The following is a 20,714-nucleotide window of genomic DNA, read 5'->3' as shown; positions in this document are numbered from 1 at the left end:
ATAATGATTTATTCACATATTTTTTGTCACATACTATATATTATTATTATTATTGTTATTGCTGCAGTTGTGGCGCCTTTCAGGTATTTGCTTTCATTATTCCCATAACGAGATTCTATGCTCATATCTCTTTATAGTTTTCATCTTCATGCATGCTGAGTATTACATTTCACAGGAGCAGGATGCAAATAAATTAAACAGTCTCTTTTTTAAAGTTACATCTCATAATCTATCCATTCTAATAATGCTTCAGTTACATGCCTTTTTCAGAGTCCATAGAGGGAAGTCACTTCTTGGAACATACAGTCTCCATCAGAGGGTAAAGGCATTACAAAGAGCACATTATTAATACATCTCATTAAAGCTGGCAATCTATGATTAATTTTCATAACCAACCAAGCACCTATTCCCCCACCCAAGTACAGCCTATCTCTACCGCATAGTGAAAACACTAAGTGTAATTATAACATTTCATCTATGTACAGTAACTTTGAAATATGGCACCAAATCAGCTTGTGAAAAAAAGCTTGAGGTTACATGTTAAAATATTTGTGACTACAATACTTTTCCTGTTTAAAGTGTGTAATTCCATTCATAAGCTTTCAACAGCAATAACATTTTACAAGCCAAAGTGCAAACACTGGCACACTTTTCTTGATTTTTTTTCTTTTTTTGTGTGAACGTAAACAGTGCCCTGCGGGCACTGGGAGCATTGTGGTGCATTGACACAGTGTTGGAAAGTAATCTACCTCATCTTCAGTGCACCCTGTGTCCTATTTTGAGCAGAAGCTCTCAGGTGATGTGAGTCTGCAGTCTGTTTGGCACCTAATGTGGTGAAGAATATGGAGATTTGTGAGAAATTTTAGGAAAAGAGTCTGATACAATAAATGATGTGTTCCAGTTTACTAAACATTTTAGTGCTGATCATTTTGTGTGGTTCAAAAGGTGCTTGTTTGTCCACTGTGTGGTCTTAACAGCGTGGACATTATTTTTCTCTCAGTAGCTCAGATTAGTTTAGCATTCAATTATCCTGACTTGAGTCAGAGATTGGCTTTTTTTCCCCCACACACATGCGTATGCATGCACGCGCTTAAGCTCTTGCATATGCACACATAATTGGAAAATGAGAGGATTTCTAAGCTACAGCAAAGGCAAATAATGAAGAACTTCAGATAATTCAACCTCACACAACCTTTAAACCTACAGTCTATTAATATTATTTGTAATTGCTCAGTTTTGTCAGTTGGGTTCTGTGAAGGCACCTAGTGTCACCTAGGCAGAGCAGAGCTCTCAATGTTACAGCAACACAGTTACCTTTTTAGTTTCAAAGTGTCAAAAACTCTACTTGATGAAGTAATGGTTCATCGTCACTACACAGAGTCCATCTGTGCTCCTGAATAATAATGCAGTTGTCAGTTTTGTGCCTACTGATGGGTGGTCTGCGGCCAGGGAAAAGCTCTTCTCCAATATTTAAAAAGTCTTTGAGCCCCCAGGCAGAGAAGCCTCTGTCAGACGTAGGCTGACTCACTAGACTGGGTCCTGCCCAGGTTTGGGGCTTGGGACATGTGTGAAACATCCTTCTTGCGCACTTCACAGATGGACTTTCTCCGGGCCTGCACCCCTCTGATGGCCGTTTTTATCTTCCTCCAGCCAAGGTGGTTGAGCTCTGCCAGGTTAAGTAGCACACATATGCCACTAACTGCAAACATAAAGACCAAAAACACAGTCTTTTCTGTGGGACGGGACACGTAACACTCCACCTCCTTCACGCATGGGTAGCGATCGCACTCAAACATCCCCGGCACGTTGAAGCCGTACAGGAAATACTGGCCCGCCAAGAAGCCGATCTCTAGCGCATTGCGGAACACAACCTGGATGACGTAGAAACGGGAGATGCCTTCTTGCCGTCGCACTTTGGAGCTCTTGTGAGCTGGAGGGAGTCCCCGGGGTCCGTTAGGGATCTCCTTGACCTCCAAGCAGTCATGATCCTCCTTACTACTGTCGGGGTGCACCAGGATGCCATTGATGTTTCGGGCATGAAGCTTACGAGAGTGGTGGTCATGGTGGCGACCGTGGTGGCCATGACCATGGTGATCCATGTAAGGATGCAGCAGAGAGTAGCTTCGATCACGTGCTTTGGCTGACTGATGGACAGAATAGGTGATGAAGCACAGGCTTGGCGTGCACACCAGGATTATCTGAAAAACCCAGTAGCGGATGTGCGAGATCGGGAATGCCTTGTCATAACAAGCCTGGTTGCAGCCGGGCTGCATGGTGTTACAAATGAACATGATTTGCTCGTCCTCATACACCTTCTCCCCCACTATGCCAACTATTAAGATACGGAAAATCACCACCACTGTCAGCAGGATCCTGCAGAGACAGAAGGAGAGAGGGCAGGAAGGGGAAGTGGTGAAACAGGAGAAAGACAGCATCAGTTAATGAGGAGCAAATCCACAAAGGAACATTATATGTGGGCATGACTGTATGAGTGAGTCGGTATAAAGTTAATGGTGAATAGGTGCTGTCGACAATAGTGGTTTTGATTTTTTTGAATATGCGTTTCTGAAAATTAAAGGGACAGTGACACTACATTCACTTTGCATATGTGTGCGTGTGCACGCGTGTGCTTGTACGCAGCTGCCGTGATAAACAATACCCTGGGATAATGGAGCTGTGCTCTAGATAGCATACGCACCTCAGGTCACTAATCATAAGATAAAGATGATTTCACACTCATTTTCACTGCTGGACTGAAATGGAACTGAATGGCAACAGCTATAATAGACACCCACTGATTTAAGAATCAGTCTCGCATGTTAGCATATTTCCCCTAGTGTTAATTAGCTTTTATCGAACATACCAAAATATCTCTGTTGCAAAGCAACTGAATAGTATATTGCTGTATAAATAACCTCCTTCTGTTTCATTGTTGACTCCCAAGTGAGGAAAGAAGCTTGCACCATATTAAGGGGCAACAACTGTCACGGTTGCAAAGCTTTTAGATGTGTAGCTATTTAAAGAGCTCACGTACAAAAGAACGAGTTGCCTCAACTATAGGGAGCTGCTCTCCCGAGGAGGTGGCATTTGCTAAAAACTGCATGGACTTCCCATTGAGCATCATTAGTGCTTTGCTGCAGTTATAGAAAGCTGTGTCCAGGGACCGGTGGATCTAGAGAGCAGTACAGCTGTTCTGTTATTTTCATGGTGTCGATCCAGTATGGGCACTGCGGAGGAGGACTCTGGCTTTAGGGCTGCAGTGTCAGCTCTTTCTAATGAGTGAGGAAAGCCTGCACATCATTGAACTCCCTGGCATGCCAGAGCCGTGGATGTGAATGCTCCCCGTGTGTGTAAGAGCCAGTTGCTTAGCACACTCTTGTATCCAAGCACAAGAGGGGGCCACAGACGGGAAGTAAAGGGATAGAGATAGATGGGAGCTGGCCCTGAAGCGAAAGGCAGCTACGTAGGACAATAGCCAAAGTAATGGGATTTTGTTGTATTTTAAATATGCACGTGCATCCTAACTTGTTTGCTATAAAATGAGACTCCATATTTTATCTTTTAATGAGGGCTCAAAATGCCTACCGACCTTCAATGACCAGTAACCACAGCAACCTGCAGAGGATGGCTGTATAGACACCCAGTATGGAGGGAAAAAATAGCCTACAGTTGTTAGAAATATCTGTCAAGTCAAAAAAATACATTTGTTTGAATGATGTGAAAGAGGAGGCAATTTGCTGAAGCCAAGGGAAAGACGGGTGAAGGTAAGAGGTACACCAGGGGAACATGCGTTAGCATGAAACAGACTTAAAATAGAGCAGTGCCTTGCTGCAGGACTATCACTGCTCCACCTGTGAATGCATGCCTGTGTGTGTTTTTTTGTGCGAGGAAGACAGGCACGAGGACACAGACACAAAAAGGAAGAGTCAGCCATGTGTATGACTTGTGCAAAATGGCAAAGACTCAAAGTCGCCTGTGCTCAGAGCAGCTGCCAGCGTGCACGCTACACTGACTTCCATCATGGTTAAAAATCCAGCAGAATAAAGCTCCCCCGCATCTTTGGACTTTCAGAAGTTCAAATCTGGTCCTGTGTGTCATTCACATTAAGACATCTGTCAACATCTGCTCCTTTGCGGTGAGCCTGATGTGTACGGGCTCACTAGTGGTTTGACAGCAGTCGATATGGCTGAATGAATGATATTGATGGTTCTCTGCACCACAGGAAGATTTGACGCATTCTGCTCACAGGGACGGAGATCTGTGGTCGACACAGCTCGTCTGTATGCAAATATTTGTTTAAAAGATTGAGGATATATGACTAACTCTAGGTCAGTGTCAGTGTGAGAATCTGCAGTGCTGGATGCTCATTTAAAACCATGCAAGAGGCTCAAGAGCAGCTTTTCTGCATTCTACCTTGATTTTCTAATCAAGGTAATAAAAGACAACGGCTGCTTCTCTGCTCAGTGATAATTACTTTGTCATAATTACAATTTAATACCACTGAATCTTCCTGCTGTCAACATCTGTGTGTAATGACACAGACACATGGGCAACATGTTTTTTCATGTTGAACTGAAATATTCTTAGTTCAGACTGAAGGTAAGAGGATTGAAGCTTTTTCTTCTTCTTAAAATGTCATGCATCGTGATTTCCGATGAGTGCATCCACGTAGATGTAATATCAGTTCATCTCGACAAACTTTCCACTATGCTGTCATGGGTTCATCATTGTAACAGCTTTTTTAGTCCAGATCTGTTAACAAACATTTTAAATAGTGCTCTATACCAGTCTTTCATTACATCGACATAGGTCGGTATGTATTTGTCTGTAGTCACCACCATCTAAACAAAAAGACTGGGCTTTTTTTTTTTTTACATAAATATAGAGGGATAAGGACTTTGTGATTGCAATTCTCTTGTGCTCCTCAGAGTTTGTTCAATTTAAAAGTAAGAACATTCCAGTGTACCTATGGGCATTCCTTAGCGCAGCATTGCAGTCATTTTAAAAATCCAGTCATTACTTCTGCTTTTTTTGTCATTAAAAAAAATCCCAAGGTGTTCCCTGTATTGAGTGCTGTGTGTGTTTGTTTGTGTGTGGTGGTTTATGTGTTTGCTCTACTGCTGGATAACGGGATAATCAGCATGGGGCAGATTGCTGCATTAGCAGAAAGCAGCGCCCGAACGTTGTCTGCAAACATCAGTGCTTTAAGTCCTGCAGCATAACTAGCCAATACGGTAACTAGGAGAAGATTGGGACAGCACGAAGGCCTGAACCTGCAGAATATTCAATAACAATCATGAATAATGAAAAAGATGTCAGAAGTTTTAGTGTCTCAAACCCATGGGACAGAATATTAAAATACTTGAAGAGTTGATTCATGTCAGTGGGCATGAAAAAGATTCAGGCATTACGACATATCACAGCATGGTTCCTGTCACCAAAAGTTTCTTAAATGGCTGCTAAATTGTCTCCCACATCAGTCCTCACTCGTCACCTAATTTAGCATCCTGCTTCCCGGAGGACCCGGTTAAAGCTAAGGCTAATTATTTACATTTTTAGAGACCTTCTAAATCCCTACCACCATCCAGGAGATTTGATAAGATTTAGAAGTCAATCCTTCTGCGTCTGTGGATCGTGTTCAAGTCTGGATCTTCTTTTTTAATATCTGCTTTCTTGGGCTTCATCACTGACAGCTGACATTTTCATAAAGCGCAGAGACAAACAGCAGCTCATGGGCATGTTAACGTTTATGTCTAGAGGGACAGAAATAGGAGGAAGTAAAGATAATGAGGTGGTATTTTGTTGCGTTAACCTTCAAAGTGATCCTCAGGCAGCTGATTGACCTGTAAGATTGTGTGTGCAGTGTAATGTTAGCTGCTCATCAGCTGGTGTGTCGGCTGGACATGCAAGCTCTGTCTTTCCCAGAGGCTTTAACACACACACACACACACACACACACACACACACACGTTCATTCATGCAGCAGCTGCTGTCGCCAGCCTCCAGGGAGAACAGAGGTCCACAAGCACAAATGCACCAGAAAACCTACACTTGCTTTCATACATAGATTGTGAATATAAGAAAGTAGCTGTTAATATATGAAGGTGCACAGACTGGCCTCTGAAGCGCTGGATAAGTGCAGTTAGCTGTGAAGAAACCTGGATAAAAATATTCCTGCCACCCATACGCTCTCAATAATAAGCTCCAATGATTGCTGATGGCAGCACATAATGAATAAAGACCTTACCGGGCCTTGAAATTAGACAGCTTAATTATCAGAGTGCAGACATTTCTATCCACCCGCCTCTCATCACTGCTCCTTTCTTAAAGTGTTTTAATAGTTTAAGGTCTTGCCCACATATCAGGCAGCTGTGCATGAATGCCTGAAGTGCAACTACGAGTCAGCGTGACGAATATGGTAATTTAAGCTAAACTTGAGCTGCGGTGGTTCTCTTACCCCTGCTGTCTTGAAATACGTTACTTAGAGTGTGAAACAGAAACGGTTTTTAAAAATCTGCCCGAGTTTAGCGACGTCAGAGTCAAACCATAACAGCTTTTTCATCCTGCTAGTTTCCACTGTGCCACGACTCAGAGTCAACATGGGCAGAAATGTAATTATATCACTTGCTCATTCAATATCTCAGAGGGAAATGGCCTCCAGCTGTTTTGCAGGAATAACGGAGGAAACGGGAAAGTTAATTGGGGGACACTCTACAGGTATCTGTGCCAATTATACCTCAGCTAACAGACAACAGCGAGATCGCAATCTTCACAGCAAAACCATTACAGCTGCGCTTGAGAACGATGCCTTAGAACGGTTTATGATGAGTATTTTTATTTTATGCCAAACTACTTCACGCCACTCAAAGAAAGCTGGAGGAAGAAATTCCTACACACAACGTTTCTGTTAACTCATCGCTTGGCCTAACCATGCGCGATGATAATGCAGAGCACGCCAGATGCAGCTTTCCTCTATCCCGTTTGTCTTTATGTCATCTAAAATTACTCTTTCATCTCGACTCAAGCTAGCAGAGGCAAACATTATGCAGAAGTGTTTCTATCTAAAATAACTTGAAAGCTAAATAAATGGCATCAGCATTTCTTTGTGTATCCCGAACCAGCACGCTTTGCTGATCACATCAATATACAATTTTAGAAGATTCCATTTATATGACATCTTGGCCTACAGTACAGTATTTGGCGTAATGATGGGATTTTACACATATCAGATCTCCCATTTTATTCCTGTAATACATTTTTGTACAGATGGCCGCCCCTCCCTGAGCCTGGTTCTGCTGGAGGTTTCTTCCTGTTAAAAGGGAGTTTTTCCTTCCCACTGCCACCAAAGTGCTTGCTCATACGGGGTCATATGATTGTTTTTACTCTTTATGTATTATTGTAGGGTCTACCTTACAATATAAAGCCCCTTGAGGCGATTTTAATGTTTTTATTTGGTGCTGTATAAATAAAATTGAATTAAATGGAAATATTTAATTTTTTTTGGTAAATAAATACATAAGGGCAACTTAATCTGGGCAAATGACTCAGCATCACTGTAATGGAAGTCTGGTTAAGGAGGATGAAGGAGTTGCTGGAGATATTTTTTATATATTTATTAATGAAATGCTTGATATTGACGAGAAAAGAGATGATTACAGGTTAGGGCAGCTAAGTTTACGCAGCTCTGAAGTTTCACACAAGTTTCTCCCAAACTAGATAACAAGTAGTCAAAGCTATCCTTGATAAAAACAGGAAACATCACCGCGTCACCGAGCCTGACCTTTTCAGACCTACCCAAAATAGCAAGACTAGGAAATTGGACTCATACTTTAAATGGTATTTGTTCAGGACGTTGCATAAGACCCCTTTTTAATTTTGATAGTTCCCAGAATGCATCAGCTCTGCTCTGTCTCTCTAATATGTTTTAGTGCCAGAACCTTTAAGTCTTGCAGCAGACAAAAATCAGCTGCCTCATGTGGTTGCACTTTGTCCTCAGAGGATATCTTCTTAAGCATATAAATCTGGTGCTGAAAAGTAACAGATTATTAGAAGTTTTTGTCCCTAATATTTCTAACAGCACTCAGAAGTTTTCCTAAAGTAGCATATTTAACCTTAATTTTTATGTAGGGGCATTTCATCTGACTGTTTAATTGAGAAAAACACATAAAATCTTAGTAAATGTCTGGAATGGTTATTTTTTATAAAAATATCTCCGCTGCTAAAATGTAGCCTCTACATAAGGTCAGTAAACAGAACCTTTGCTGCTTGTCAGCGCTGGTTAGATTGTGTGTTGGGTTGCAAAGATTTAATTGTAAGGCTTTTAGTAAAATTGTATGCAGCAAGTTTCTCTGTAAAAAGTATTAATGGAGCTTTAGCCTCGTGGAAAGAGGTTGGAAAAGCACTTATGATATATAACTTGCTAGTTATAAAACCAGCGAACACAGATCTATATTAGTGGGAGTTTACAGCTGTAAAAGCTTCTAATCACAAGCTAATTACTAGAAGTTACTGAAAGACCATATAAACACTTTGTGAATTCAGATGCTTTGTTCATCACAACATGCGAGCTTTTGTTCATTTAAACAGTGGCTTAGAGTTGCATACAATAACCTGTCTATAATATTTGTGTTTGCATATGTTGGGGTGTGAAACAGCTTCCTGCCTCATGGCTTTTCTGGCAGATTATTTAAATTCTAATCAGTTGTCCTTTCTGAAAGTTAGAGCACACTAACATGATGGTTACTTTCCAAATCAAGTGGCTTACTATTGTAGAGTACTGTCATTATGTATCACAGTAAAATGATTCAATCTGCACATTAATGAATGTCCCTAACTTCCTATTTTCTTATTAATTTCTTATTTCAACTGAGGGAAATGTATTTGTTATTAATGAGCCTCAAACTGCCTGTTTTCTTTCCTAAACCTGCAATGTGCCATTAAAGACAGTCAGACTCTAGTAACGTGGTTGGCTCCTGTAAATTGACTTCCCACAATATAACATGACAGCACCGTCGCTCGCTGTGCAAGGTGAACGCTTATTTCATGTCTCTCCCACTCAGCCATGCCCGCGTCCTAACTCTGTCCATATTTTAAACCTTCACTAGCTGATGGCTAAGTTTGTGATTAGGCTAGTGGTGATACTGCAAACTTTGGTATCGAGCTGATGCCAGATCAATACAGGACCGATACTGCTGATACCAATACTGATACCGATACTTTGAACCTATAAAGACAGCATATGGAGGGGAGAGCAGTGGTGTCGTGATTTATGAGTTGAATCATCATCATTTTGACAAATGCTAACCACATTTTAATGACTACTAATTAACTGTGAATTTTAATTTCCACAATAATTAGTTAACACAACAAAACGCGCCTTTCAGCCATTCACCTTCTGTTGTTTAAATGTGCCATAGGCTGTGAATACAATAGATAACACAATTCAATGGTCTACTGAACTTAGGATAGAAATAAGGCATTGATGCTATCGTGCTAGCATAGATCTAATACCAATACTAGGGTTGGCATAGATAATATCGATATTGGGATTGATCTGTCCACCTGTAGAATAGGCTGCTTATTACTTTTTACTGATTTATTCTTTTTATTTTAGATTGGAGCTTTACATATTGTATCATAGTATCATAGATTTGTTAGGTTATCAGTGTCAAACATTTCTAGTTAGACATCTTTGCCACCGGGATTTACCCAAGAGGAAGTTAAAGTTTGTCTTTATTTTAAGCAATGAATAATTAGAACACTGCAAATCTCAGTGCAGCCCACTTACACGCATGCTTCACTTCACATCTTTTAAATCAGCCCTTGTTTTTGTTAAAGAAAAAGAAATAAGCATTTACATTAGTCATTACTTTGGTCTCTGGTGCACATTTTTCTTGGACTACATTTTTACCTTAAAAAACAACATCTTCACAATGCTTTCTTTAAGGGAGTTTGGGTGTTTAATAACAGGCTCACAATTCATAAAAGTTTAACAAAACCTGTCAGAATCGAATCAGAAAATATCACTACATGTGGGAAGTCATTAAATATACATTTAGGCTATGCATAGGGGAAACATTACATGCCTGATAAAACTCTTACACACACCGCTGATGTGTTGCTGAAATGAATAATAGCCCGCGCTGAGTGAAAGCTGAGCTCAGCGCTAGTGGCAAACCGTGCAATCAATTTCATTCAACATCAGGGACTGCTGCACAAATAAACTAATGACAACTATAGATGTGCAGGAAAATGGTTTAATTTGAACGACAGTCCTGCTCCTTGGCGAACGATGATGGATTACTAATCCTTTCTAATGCTGCAATATGGACGCCGTTGTTTTGCTTTGCAACAAAACCTTCTCGGGTGGAATAAATCTTATCCAGGAAGATGGTTATCAATGATACATGAAGTATATTCTGTCAGAAGGGATGATGTCCTCAATTCACGCAGAGCATTCCTGCATCTCTGATTATTTTGGGAGAACTAGGGTGCCCTTCTCAAAGTAGGGTACCGCCTTCTTGTGGATATCCTGACCCATTTAGGAAAAGAACATGACCACGAAAACTGCAGGAGGGAACAACTTCGGGGCAAAGAGTGCATCTTGCTTTTAAAGCCAACAAACAAGAACGCAGATATGTTCGGTCACGTCAAACCTTTCCGGGCTGCCTGTCTAAGTGCAGGTTCTTCCAGCCATATAAACAGCACTGCAGAGCAACAAGGTGTATTTCATACACCACGTTGTTGCATTAAAAGGCTGGTCAACTCTGCATACATTTTTAATGAATGACTTGACATCAGTTGCAACGTGCAACAAGAGGCACGAAGCATTTATTAAGATTTTATGGTTTATACTGCTTAAGTGGGGAGTGATAGATGATGAATAATGGATCATTTAGAGCTTCATCACAGAGGAAAAAACAAATAAAGGGCAAATAGATGCAGAAATCTAAAAGTGCATAAATTAATAACAGCAAACAGCACTTAAAACTAATTCTTAATCTGATTGAAATGCAGTTTACAGAATGTAATCTATGGAAATGTACTTTTGTGGCTTTAACAGCACAGACAGTGACATTTGCATGTACTTTATCTCAGACTCAGCCTGAACATTTAAAAGAGCTGCTTCATGAACACTGCTATCAACATTGTGTGCCGGGTCAGCCAGCAACTTCAGATGAAGGATCTCTGACACAGATTCCGAGCGATAAACCTCTGCAGAGGGAAAACTTTTCTTCCTCCCTCTGTCTCACCCCCACCCTCATCCATCCGTTGCAGCTTTTTTGTTCTGCCTCTACAGCGCCCATCATCTCCTCTCTATCCATCCGGTTACCTTTATTATTTTATCTTCCTCGGATCACTCTAGTGCTCCATTATCTCTGCCTCGTTTTTTTTCCAGCTCATCTTTTGCGCTGACCTCACTACAGCAATGCAGTCAAGGAGAGGCAAGTTATATATCTCGCACCCAAAAGGCTTGATCTTCACACGGTCGGACGCATTTTTGTCACGGTAGACATCACAAACATTCACACCTGCGATCTGCAAATGGTTTGAGCACCACATGTGAAACACACACATACACACACACACAAACTGTATTACTGTATGTGAATATTAAACTGTTTATTGCCTGTAGTTGTGTGCTTTAAAATATATTGTAATGATGTGATTTTTGTATACAGATTAAGGACTGGGAAAAATGACGAGCCTAGGTGTTAGATGCATGCCCTCCACATTCAGTTTGCAGTATTATATGGACATGTAATTTATTTGTCTATCGCACCTACTTAAATACTTAATTTGTATGAGATTGTATAGACAAGAGGTGTTCATATGCTCGTCTGATCAGCAAGAATTACGAATAGGACAAAACAAAAAGTAAATTACTGCTGTAACATTTTTATTGTGAAGGCTGTAGATGTACAAAAAATTAAATTATTGTTTTAATTGTAACCAGAAGTCAGTTAATATGCATAGAAAACAACCACAAACATTATCAAGGCTGCTAGTGTCATGTTTTACACAAATGTACACAAATAGAGCTGCGCCATTGGCATAAGAATAAAATAACAATTTAGTTTTCCTAATTGTTGGTTGGAGAGGATAGTGCTAACAAACATCACGTATTCAGTGCAGATTTTGTTATATCTTTATTAGGTACAGAAAATAGATATACAGGTCTGTGTGCTGACATCCATTCTTATCAGAAATGTCATTAATTTGTTACAATTAACAGACTAAGACTGACTATACTATCTAATGCAAAAGATTTCAGGGTTATCATAACTGTAAAACTGGTTTGGGATAGAGGTGGATTACTGCAGCCTTGACAATGATTTTCATTTCCATGTTATCATGAGTACAGTCATCGGTTATCCATGCACACATTGTACATTGTGCAGTTAGAAGTCAAGCTTATGAAAATTTCACAATACACAACATTAATAACTGAATGAGTCATAATACGCAAGGCACCTGTGGTTAGTCAGAGGCACAGAAGCAACTCTCAATTTGTCTGTCTCGATCAAAGACCATAATTAAGCTAACCTATGCCACAGTGTAGAGTTGGTCCGTTTCTATTTCAAACACTCTTCTGTAATCCTGGGCTAATTATCTATCCTATGCCAGGGCATAGGTTAGCTTAAACCTACAATTAAGAAAAAGCTTAATTGTAGCTCAAAAAGACAGTCTAAACATCTGAAAATGCTGTCGGTGTCTCACAGTGGATTTACATCCTCGTGTCGGCACTCAAAAAAAGATGACTGACATGCAACCATGTTCCAAAGTTTGAATGCAGGGGAGACCTTTTATGTCGAAACGTCACTGTTCTGTGCTTTGGAACCGCATCCATTAAAACTGCAAGCGAACACATGCAAACGTTGTCAAAGTAACGACACACAGGCTGAACATCCTACTTGTGATGCCATCTACCAGTCGCTGCATGCCACACCCTGTGAAGTGCAGGACTTCACGACGCACAACAGTGCAACACTACATCACGGTTGTGTTCACGAGTGCAATGGACCACAGCCAACAACCATTGTTGGCTGTGGTCAGTGGTGCAACAGACTTGAACCTTTCAACCCATAGAGGTCAGTGCAACAATTTTGACTCCACACATAATTTAGTGTGGGGTTTGGCGTTAACAATCTAGGAGGCACCTTGACAGCACAAAACTGTGCCAGTGGTGAACAATTCTCCAACTTGCTGGTACATCCAGAAACATGATTCCTGTCTTTTAATTATTAAGTGTCACTGATTTCCTGACCATGCAGACACATGCTTAGGTTTAGGAGTCAAGGCATTTTTTGTTGTTGTTGTTTTTTGTCTTACTGCTGAGATAACCTAGGAATGTCTAATGTTTTCTTTTCCTTTCTATAGTTGAAAAGCAATATCACCACTTAAAAATAACTTGCTACAAGCTAGTCCACGGCCTCTCTGTCCAAGGTACTTGTGAGTTTTCCTGTACATCTTCAGATATCCTGCACACATGCTAACTAAAGTGACAAAATTGAAAGCGGCGTAGAGAAAATAAGAAGCTGTTCGGGGGCCTAAAACAAAAAATGCTAACAAATAATGTACAGAGAGACTCAAAAACAAAGGTTTCTTGGCTTACATAGCAGATGGAAGAAAAATGGAGGAAACCCCGCCACTGGGAAGCAGATAATGTTACAGCTAATGCTCTAGGGTCAACTAAAGAGCCTTGTAGGACAAACACTCTGAGGAAAGCCAAACACACGGGGATCATTTACAAAGCATTTCACTGTATTCAGCAGAGTTGAACATAGCTGTGGATTTCATACTACTATATGATGGAGATGCCCTTTTTTCTTACTATCATTTAACTATCCAATGTCACGTGTCTTTGGACAGTTTGACACATAATAGAAAATAAATATAGTAAACGCTATCACATCTCACACAAAAAAGTGCCCTGTTCTAAACTGTACCACTCGATTTACTAAACACATCTTTGGTATTCAGGATACCCTTTATTAGTGTTCAGCCAGTGAAGTGCATGATCAACAAATAGCTCAAACTATGCATATAAGAAAAAACCAGTGCATCATGAGAATAGTCTTTATGACTTCTGAAAGAGGTAGCAGACAAATTGAGAGTTGCTTCTGTGCCTCTGAAAATCTGTAGGTGGCGTGAATCATCCAGAGATTAATTTTCAGCGTTCTTTGTACCCTGTGCTCACAGGATTTTACTGATTCAGCTTCCAGAACTGTTATTTTAAAGCTGCATTAAGTAATTTTTGACCACTAGGGGGCGGAAAGACTCCAAAACAAGTTCACAACAGTTAGCATCTAGCTTATCAAGGTGTTATGGCTAACATGTTAGCAAACAGTTGCCTACTCACATATCCAGCAGAAACAGAGCAACACGGACATCCCTTCGGTCTCCTTTATCTGGCCACCTGTTGAATGTAATTCCAATATTCACTGGCGTTTTAGCCCTTGTTTGCTCTTCCAACTCATAATTGTTTTGTTTTTTTCATTTGCTAAATCTCCAACTTTGCTTACCAGTTCCTTCGGCTTTTTTTTACACAGGGCAGTTAGCTTCGGTACCGGGAGCGACTGCCCACATTCATTCGAACCAGCATTGTTTTGGTTTTTCCACTTAAAGAAACCAAAACAACTAGCTGAAAGCTGTGTAGGGCTTCCAAGTGGGATATTGATTCTTAGTGCTACAACAGTACTCCCAAGCCATCAATGGGTGAGACTCACAAGACTGTGAGATTGCTTAATGCATCTTTAAATCAAGTCAGCGTCCAGGTTATTGTTCCATATGAGGACTGGACCAGATGAATTCGTTGGTTAATGCACTTTTAAAATATAGAAATTAGTTGACTGAAATTATTTGGTTGGAAGGAGGATCTCTGTCTTAGCTTCAAATTGCCGATCAGCTGAAATTTTGGTATAAATGTGTAGCTCACATCATCTCTGTTACTTTGACGCAGTTCCAGTGCCACTGGAGGATGTTGGCTTATTCACAGACAATGAACACATGAGCCATTTTGCAGTCCTTTAACTTCCACGGGGCAAGAAACACACACACTCACACAAAAGACCACTGAAGCAAAAAGAAGTTTAGGCCATGTCCTTGTTGAGTTTGAGTTAATGAACACAGCAGGGCGATCACAGTCATCACTGTTACTTTTTGTTTTTACCAAAGCAAAGCAGTTTTTAAATGGCCGACATATACATCCAGATTTCACAGGCTGAAGCATGTTGACTCTTCACTTTGCCAAATGAGCATCCAAGCGGGACATTTGGATTGTGTTCACTGGGTGGAAAATTCCACTTTTGCAATCAATTAATCACACAGAGATGATGTGGGGCACGCATGTGGGGCACGTATTTCACACCAATTTTACAGCAAGTCTCCGTGGCATGTCTCCACTGCTAATCAAACTAAAAGCTCGTCTGTTCAACTCTCCGCCACGAAACACTCTCACGCAAAATATAACAATGTCTGCTGGTCAAAACTAATTGGATTAACTTTTTTGTTTGTTTTAGGAAATAAAATCACTCAGAGTTCAGAGTCATTAGCTCCCCCCATGATTCTTCCTCCACACCTGCTTGCTCACCATCCTTTCATCTTCCGCACCTCTGCTCTCCCCTCCTCTCACTCCTACTCCCCTCTCCTCCTTCTGTCCTATTGGTCTGTGGCCAGCAGCATCAAGCATAATCTATCAATAGCTTGGCTATTAGCTAGTAAAAACATAGGAACCTCTCTGAATTAACCGTAATGCCTGCTGCTGACTATGTGCAATTAGGTTATGCCTTAACTAATAGTGGGTGTGGAGGATAAGAGTGAGGAGAGCAGGGAGGAAGAAAGGACGGGGAAGGCAGGGAGGACTGTGAGGGATAGTGGAACAGAGGAGAGCACTGGGACAAGCCTTGAGAAGGGTAGTCTCTGTACAGATGCCATCCACAGATCCATACAAAACAGCATGTAATGTGCAAAAAAAAAAGAAAGAAAGAAAAAAATCCCAGCTCATCAGTTGACATAAAACCGCGGACACAAAACCAGAAAACACCACCTTCCCACTTAAATCCATGTCTTACCTTCCGATCATAGTAGAGTGCTGCTGGACAGCCGCCTCCAGCAGCCTCTCCAAAATCGTCCACTCTCCCATGGTGATGAAGAGGGGTCAGAACGGTCAGAAGAAACAGGGCTTGGGGACCTGACCCCCCTTTCCTCCAGGGAACTCCTTCGCCTTGCTCTCAGGACCAGCAGAGAGTACAGTCAAACCACCCACTCACTCCCGTCACACCTCGGCTCCCTTTGACCTCTACACGTTGACCTGGCCGCTTATCAGTTCATCTCTGTGCCTGTGAATGAATGAGTCTCTTCTGCTGGGCCTGTCCCGCTCTGCTCCTCTTCCAGGTGCTGAAGAGGTGCTGAGCTGATCGCCTCCCCGCCACACACACACCACTCCCCCCACCTTCTCTCTCCCGTAGTTTCTCCCCCTCCCCTGTGCAGTGATGCTTGTCCTCCCCCTGCCGCACCACTCCGCTCTGCGCTACAGCATATGCTATAGCTCACTGAATGACAGCCATGATCACCCTCTGTTTTCCACTTGCCTCTGTTCTCCTTCCCCTCTCCTTCTTCTGTCCCTGCCTTTGTCCTCCACCTTACCCCCAGGGCAATCCTTGTACTTTAGCTGCACTCACTGCCATCGGTGCTCCCCTGCAATCGTCCTCGCATTGTGTAGAAGCTTTGCCTTTGCTGCACCCTTGCTACTCCAACCTAAACACACACACACAACACATACAGCTGATCCTCCTTGGCTCACCTCAGCAAACGGCACTGTAAACACACACACACACTTGCACTCGATGACAGCTTTGAATCCCACTCTCGCACTTCCTACTGAGGACTGCAGATCCACGCCAGCACACAAAGCTCCTGCCTGCTGAATGTCATTTCATGACTGGAGGAATGGTCGCTCCCACAGCTCTGAGTGCTACAAGGACCCATAAAAACCTGCATACACACACATGCACACACACGTGCGCGCTCAGAGACACACGCTCAAACACGCTGCCACCCAGCCCCTCAGTAATAAATCAGCTGCTTTGCTGCATCCAGTAAGGCTGAACCCAGTCAATGTGCTGCAGACCTGCTGTCCTGTGTTGTCCTGTGTTGTCCCCCTGGCTAAATTCAGCACAGTCCAACACCAAGAGTCATGTCTTGCAGGGATGAAAAGCTGTCCTGAGAAACCTATTTCTGGGCTCCATCATCTTGCACCCCCCCTCCCTCCCGCCTCTCTCCCTCCTGCTCTCCTTCACCTTCGCTCTCTTCCTCCTTTTCCTCACGTTTGTTCTGCAGATCTGAGTCCTTCCAACTACCTCTGTCTCAGCGTTCGGTCCCCATCTCTGCTCTGTGCTCTCCCCTCTCTCTCTCTGTGTGTCTCAGCCTCGTTCATCGCTCTATCTCTGTCACACTGTGTGAGCATGCAACACCCCTCCTCCTCCTTTCATAGATCTGCTCTCTCTCATCCCTCCTTCTCGCCCTCCCTCCTTCTCTGCCTCCTCTTGTAAATGTGCTTGGATTGCTACTCTGATCTCTGCTTCGGTTATGCTTGCAAGAATGCCTCCCACTGTACTGCTGTGCCTGTTCCTGCCTGATGTTGCACAGAAAAGACGGAGCTGTGATCTAACTGTGCCTCCTGCCCTGTGTTCATTGCAGTCCTTTGTTCCAGTCTGGAAGCTTGACGGTGTTTCCATTCACTTTAAATGCTCTCTTCCTGGTCCCCCCCCCTCCCCTAATCATCTAACCTCATGATTCCAGGAGGAGGATTACAGGAGAATTGTAGCTCTGCTCCACCCCATCCCCCACATATCACCTCCCTTTCTCTATCTTACTGTATTGGGGAATACAACACACCTATTTTACCCTGGCCTAACCTTCATACCCCTTTTTTCCGATTTCCCCTTTTCATCTTCTCTCTGTTCCTCATCAGTCTCTCCTCCATTAGAGCCCTTGCGTTCAGTCTCCCTCACGGGAGAGATGAGCACAGTGTTGTACTTTGGTGTGACATTGACATTAGATCAAGGTGGTGTGAGAATGTGATGGTCTCCATCCATTACAGTCAGATTCATACACTAATGCACAATCATCCCCTATACACTCTCTTTATCTGAACAAGAGAAGAAAAAAGAAGAAACAAATAAAGACTTTTTTTTTCCCAAGATGGGAGTCATAGCAAGGTTTTCCCATCTAGAAGACTGAGTCAAGTTTTGCAGAAGTAAATGATGCGGTGGCCTGACATGAGACCAGCGCACCAGGATGAAGTCATGGCTTGAGGTGACAGCTTCGATTCTTTTGCACCATGCTTCCTTTTAGTCATGCTCCTTTGATTTTGGATTACACGCTTTTCAAGCTGACAGCTCATTTCTTGCAGAATAAGGTGCGTGACTTTGAGGAGCTTCGGGGGAAATTTGATAGCACCTCCTCAAATTCATGGTGCTGATGGATCTTTCAAAAATGAGCAAAAGGCAGTGACGTGAGCCCATTCAAAATGCACAACCTCTACAGAGGTCTACAGCGCAATCCGTCTTGCTGTGCGCGTGGAAACACACGTGCCGCATCCCTCTGTATGCTTATGCGTGAGAGACGGAGAATGACTGAGTGAGGGAGACCGGGAGCAATGGAGAATTTGTTAATTCAGCATCTTCAGTGGGAGGGGCGGGAGATTTGGGGTCTTTCCCTGACCAAGGACATGTGGCGTAGGAGTGCTGTTAAGGAGAAAGAAAAGAGGGAGGGGAGAGGCAGCCGGCTCAAGTTGATGGCTCAAGTTTAATGAGGCGTGGGTCACAACCAGAGCAGCTGAAGGGCTGGCATCAGCCCGTCAGCTGCTCTACAAAGAGACTTCAGAGCTTCATGGCACATGAATGAGAGCGGGGCGCAGGTGTGTCTTCTCTTCAGTGACTTAGAACAGCTGGCTCAAGCAGGCATGTCCTCACATACTGTACCCATACACTAATAACGCATTGCCTTTTATACTTAAAACCCCTAAAATGTAAATGTAATCCAGGCTAGTGAACAGTAGGGTGAAGTCAGTTTCCTCCGGTTAATTAATAGTTGAAGAAAACACTTGCATCTGTAGGGTTCTGACATTTTAATTTATTTTCTGTTTGAGCTCATCTTTGATCTCATCAGGATGGATATGTCCACACAAATAATACATGCCCTTACACAGCACATGTATCTTTAATAGGAATTATGTAAGAATTAAATTACCCTAAAAACAAGGATGCTGTAATGACGAAATATTGAGACCAAAAGTGGTTATCAGTCAGTGGGAGATTATAAGTATCTTGATTTGGTATTTAAATGACTGCAGGTAAAAAAGCAGAGGTGTACTGTTCATACATGCTGTATATGAGAGTGGATCATTTATAGAATTTATTAAAACACTAACAGAATTAAACAGGTAGACAGGTAGTCATTCATACATCCCTCTATCCATAATCATATGCTGTGTATGCTACCGTTGTGTATAGTGTATTATTTTACTTATCTTGTATTTGTTTGTATTTTATTTTGATTTTTTTGATTTTTCTTCTGCTATCTGTGCCTGAGCTGAGGTAACGCACAAATTTCCTTGCTGTGGGATCAATAAAGTCTTATCTTATTTTATCTTATCTGTCCTTGGGTGGAGTAAGTAAACCACCTTGTATGTTGCCTCGGGGCTTCATCCTTCAGGACAGCAGCTGTCTGATGAGCTGAAGGTCATGAGTAATCCAATAAAAGCTACACAGGGTCCTGTAAACATCAGGACCCTGTAAACATCACAGCCTGATACCATTTTTTAAAAAGTGTCTGACATAATAGAACTAACAAGTCAGACATCCACTTTTACAGCTACAAACTGCTACCCTCAACTGTGATTTAATTTCCTTCACAAGGACTCTTAATGCCAGTTGGCTTGATGCTACATGGTTGCCAGCAAAACCTGGCATTAATAGAGCGAATATAAGGCTGAACATGTGCACATTGCAGTGAGGTTTAAAAATAGGCTGAACAAAAAGAATGCTATTCTTTCAGCACCAACAGGACTGATTAACACTGTCGAATGCTATATAGGAGTGTTACACAGTTTCTTTAAACAACGTTTATTCTACATTGAAAAAAAAATGAAATAAAGTTTACCTAAAAACTCTGAGTAACAAAGAAAGAAATTCTAAAGAAAATTTTACCCACTACTGGGGACTGTTTTTAATAGAAATATTCATGTATTAGTGCCTGTTTTCTTCCTTAATCTTCTGCTTCTGAGGGATTTCGTCATAAGTGCTGACCCCGTGTTTGCGTGGGTTCTCTCCAGGTACTCCGGCTTCCTCCCACAGTCCAAAGACATGCAGTTAGTGGGGATAGGTTAACTGGAAACTCTAAATTGCCCATAGGTGTGAATGTTAGTGCGAATGGTTGTCTGTGTCTCTGTGTTAGCCCTGCGACAGACTGGCGACCTGTCCAGGGTGTACCCTGCCTCTTGCCCTGAGACAGCTGGGATAGCCCCCCTCCCACCTCCCAACCCCGCGACCCTGAACAGGATAAGCGAATGAATGAATGGATGGATGGATGTTAAAAAAAATCTTTCCATGTAATTTAACCATCGGTAAAAGTCACCGTCTAATTTTTTAAACATTATTGGGGTTCCCATTAAAGTTGCTTAGTAGTAAAATCTTACCTGTGATGAAAGT

General features: G+C 42.1%; 1 protein-coding gene across 2 annotated transcripts; it reads right to left on the bottom strand.

Moving 5' to 3' along the window:
- On the bottom strand, positions 1-17,694 carry LOC102791347 (gap junction delta-2 protein-like). 2 transcript variants are annotated; one of them, XM_006802131.3, is made up of 3 exons: positions 16,074-17,694; positions 14,363-14,419; positions 1-2,373 (listed from the first exon to the last, which is right to left on the bottom strand). In XM_006802131.3, exons 1-3 carry the CDS (start codon positions 16,142-16,144, stop codon positions 1,509-1,511), a joined length of 993 nt encoding a protein of 330 aa, XP_006802194.1. In that variant the 5' UTR covers positions 16,145-17,694; the 3' UTR covers positions 1-1,508. The 2 variants fall into 2 exon arrangements, with proteins under 2 accessions (XP_006802194.1, XP_006802195.1); XM_006802132.2 differs by lacking the exon at positions 14,363-14,419.
- Between the last annotated feature and the right edge of the window lie 3,020 nt (positions 17,695-20,714).

The sequence above is a fragment of the Neolamprologus brichardi genome, chromosome 10 (genome assembly GCF_056152115.1).
Source record: "Neolamprologus brichardi isolate AB-2024 chromosome 10, ASM5615211v1, whole genome shotgun sequence".
Taxonomy (NCBI): Eukaryota; Metazoa; Chordata; class Actinopteri; order Cichliformes; family Cichlidae; genus Neolamprologus; species Neolamprologus brichardi.
The sequence above is the reverse complement of the archived record's forward strand: the minus strand, read 5'-3'. Positions and strand labels throughout refer to the sequence as shown.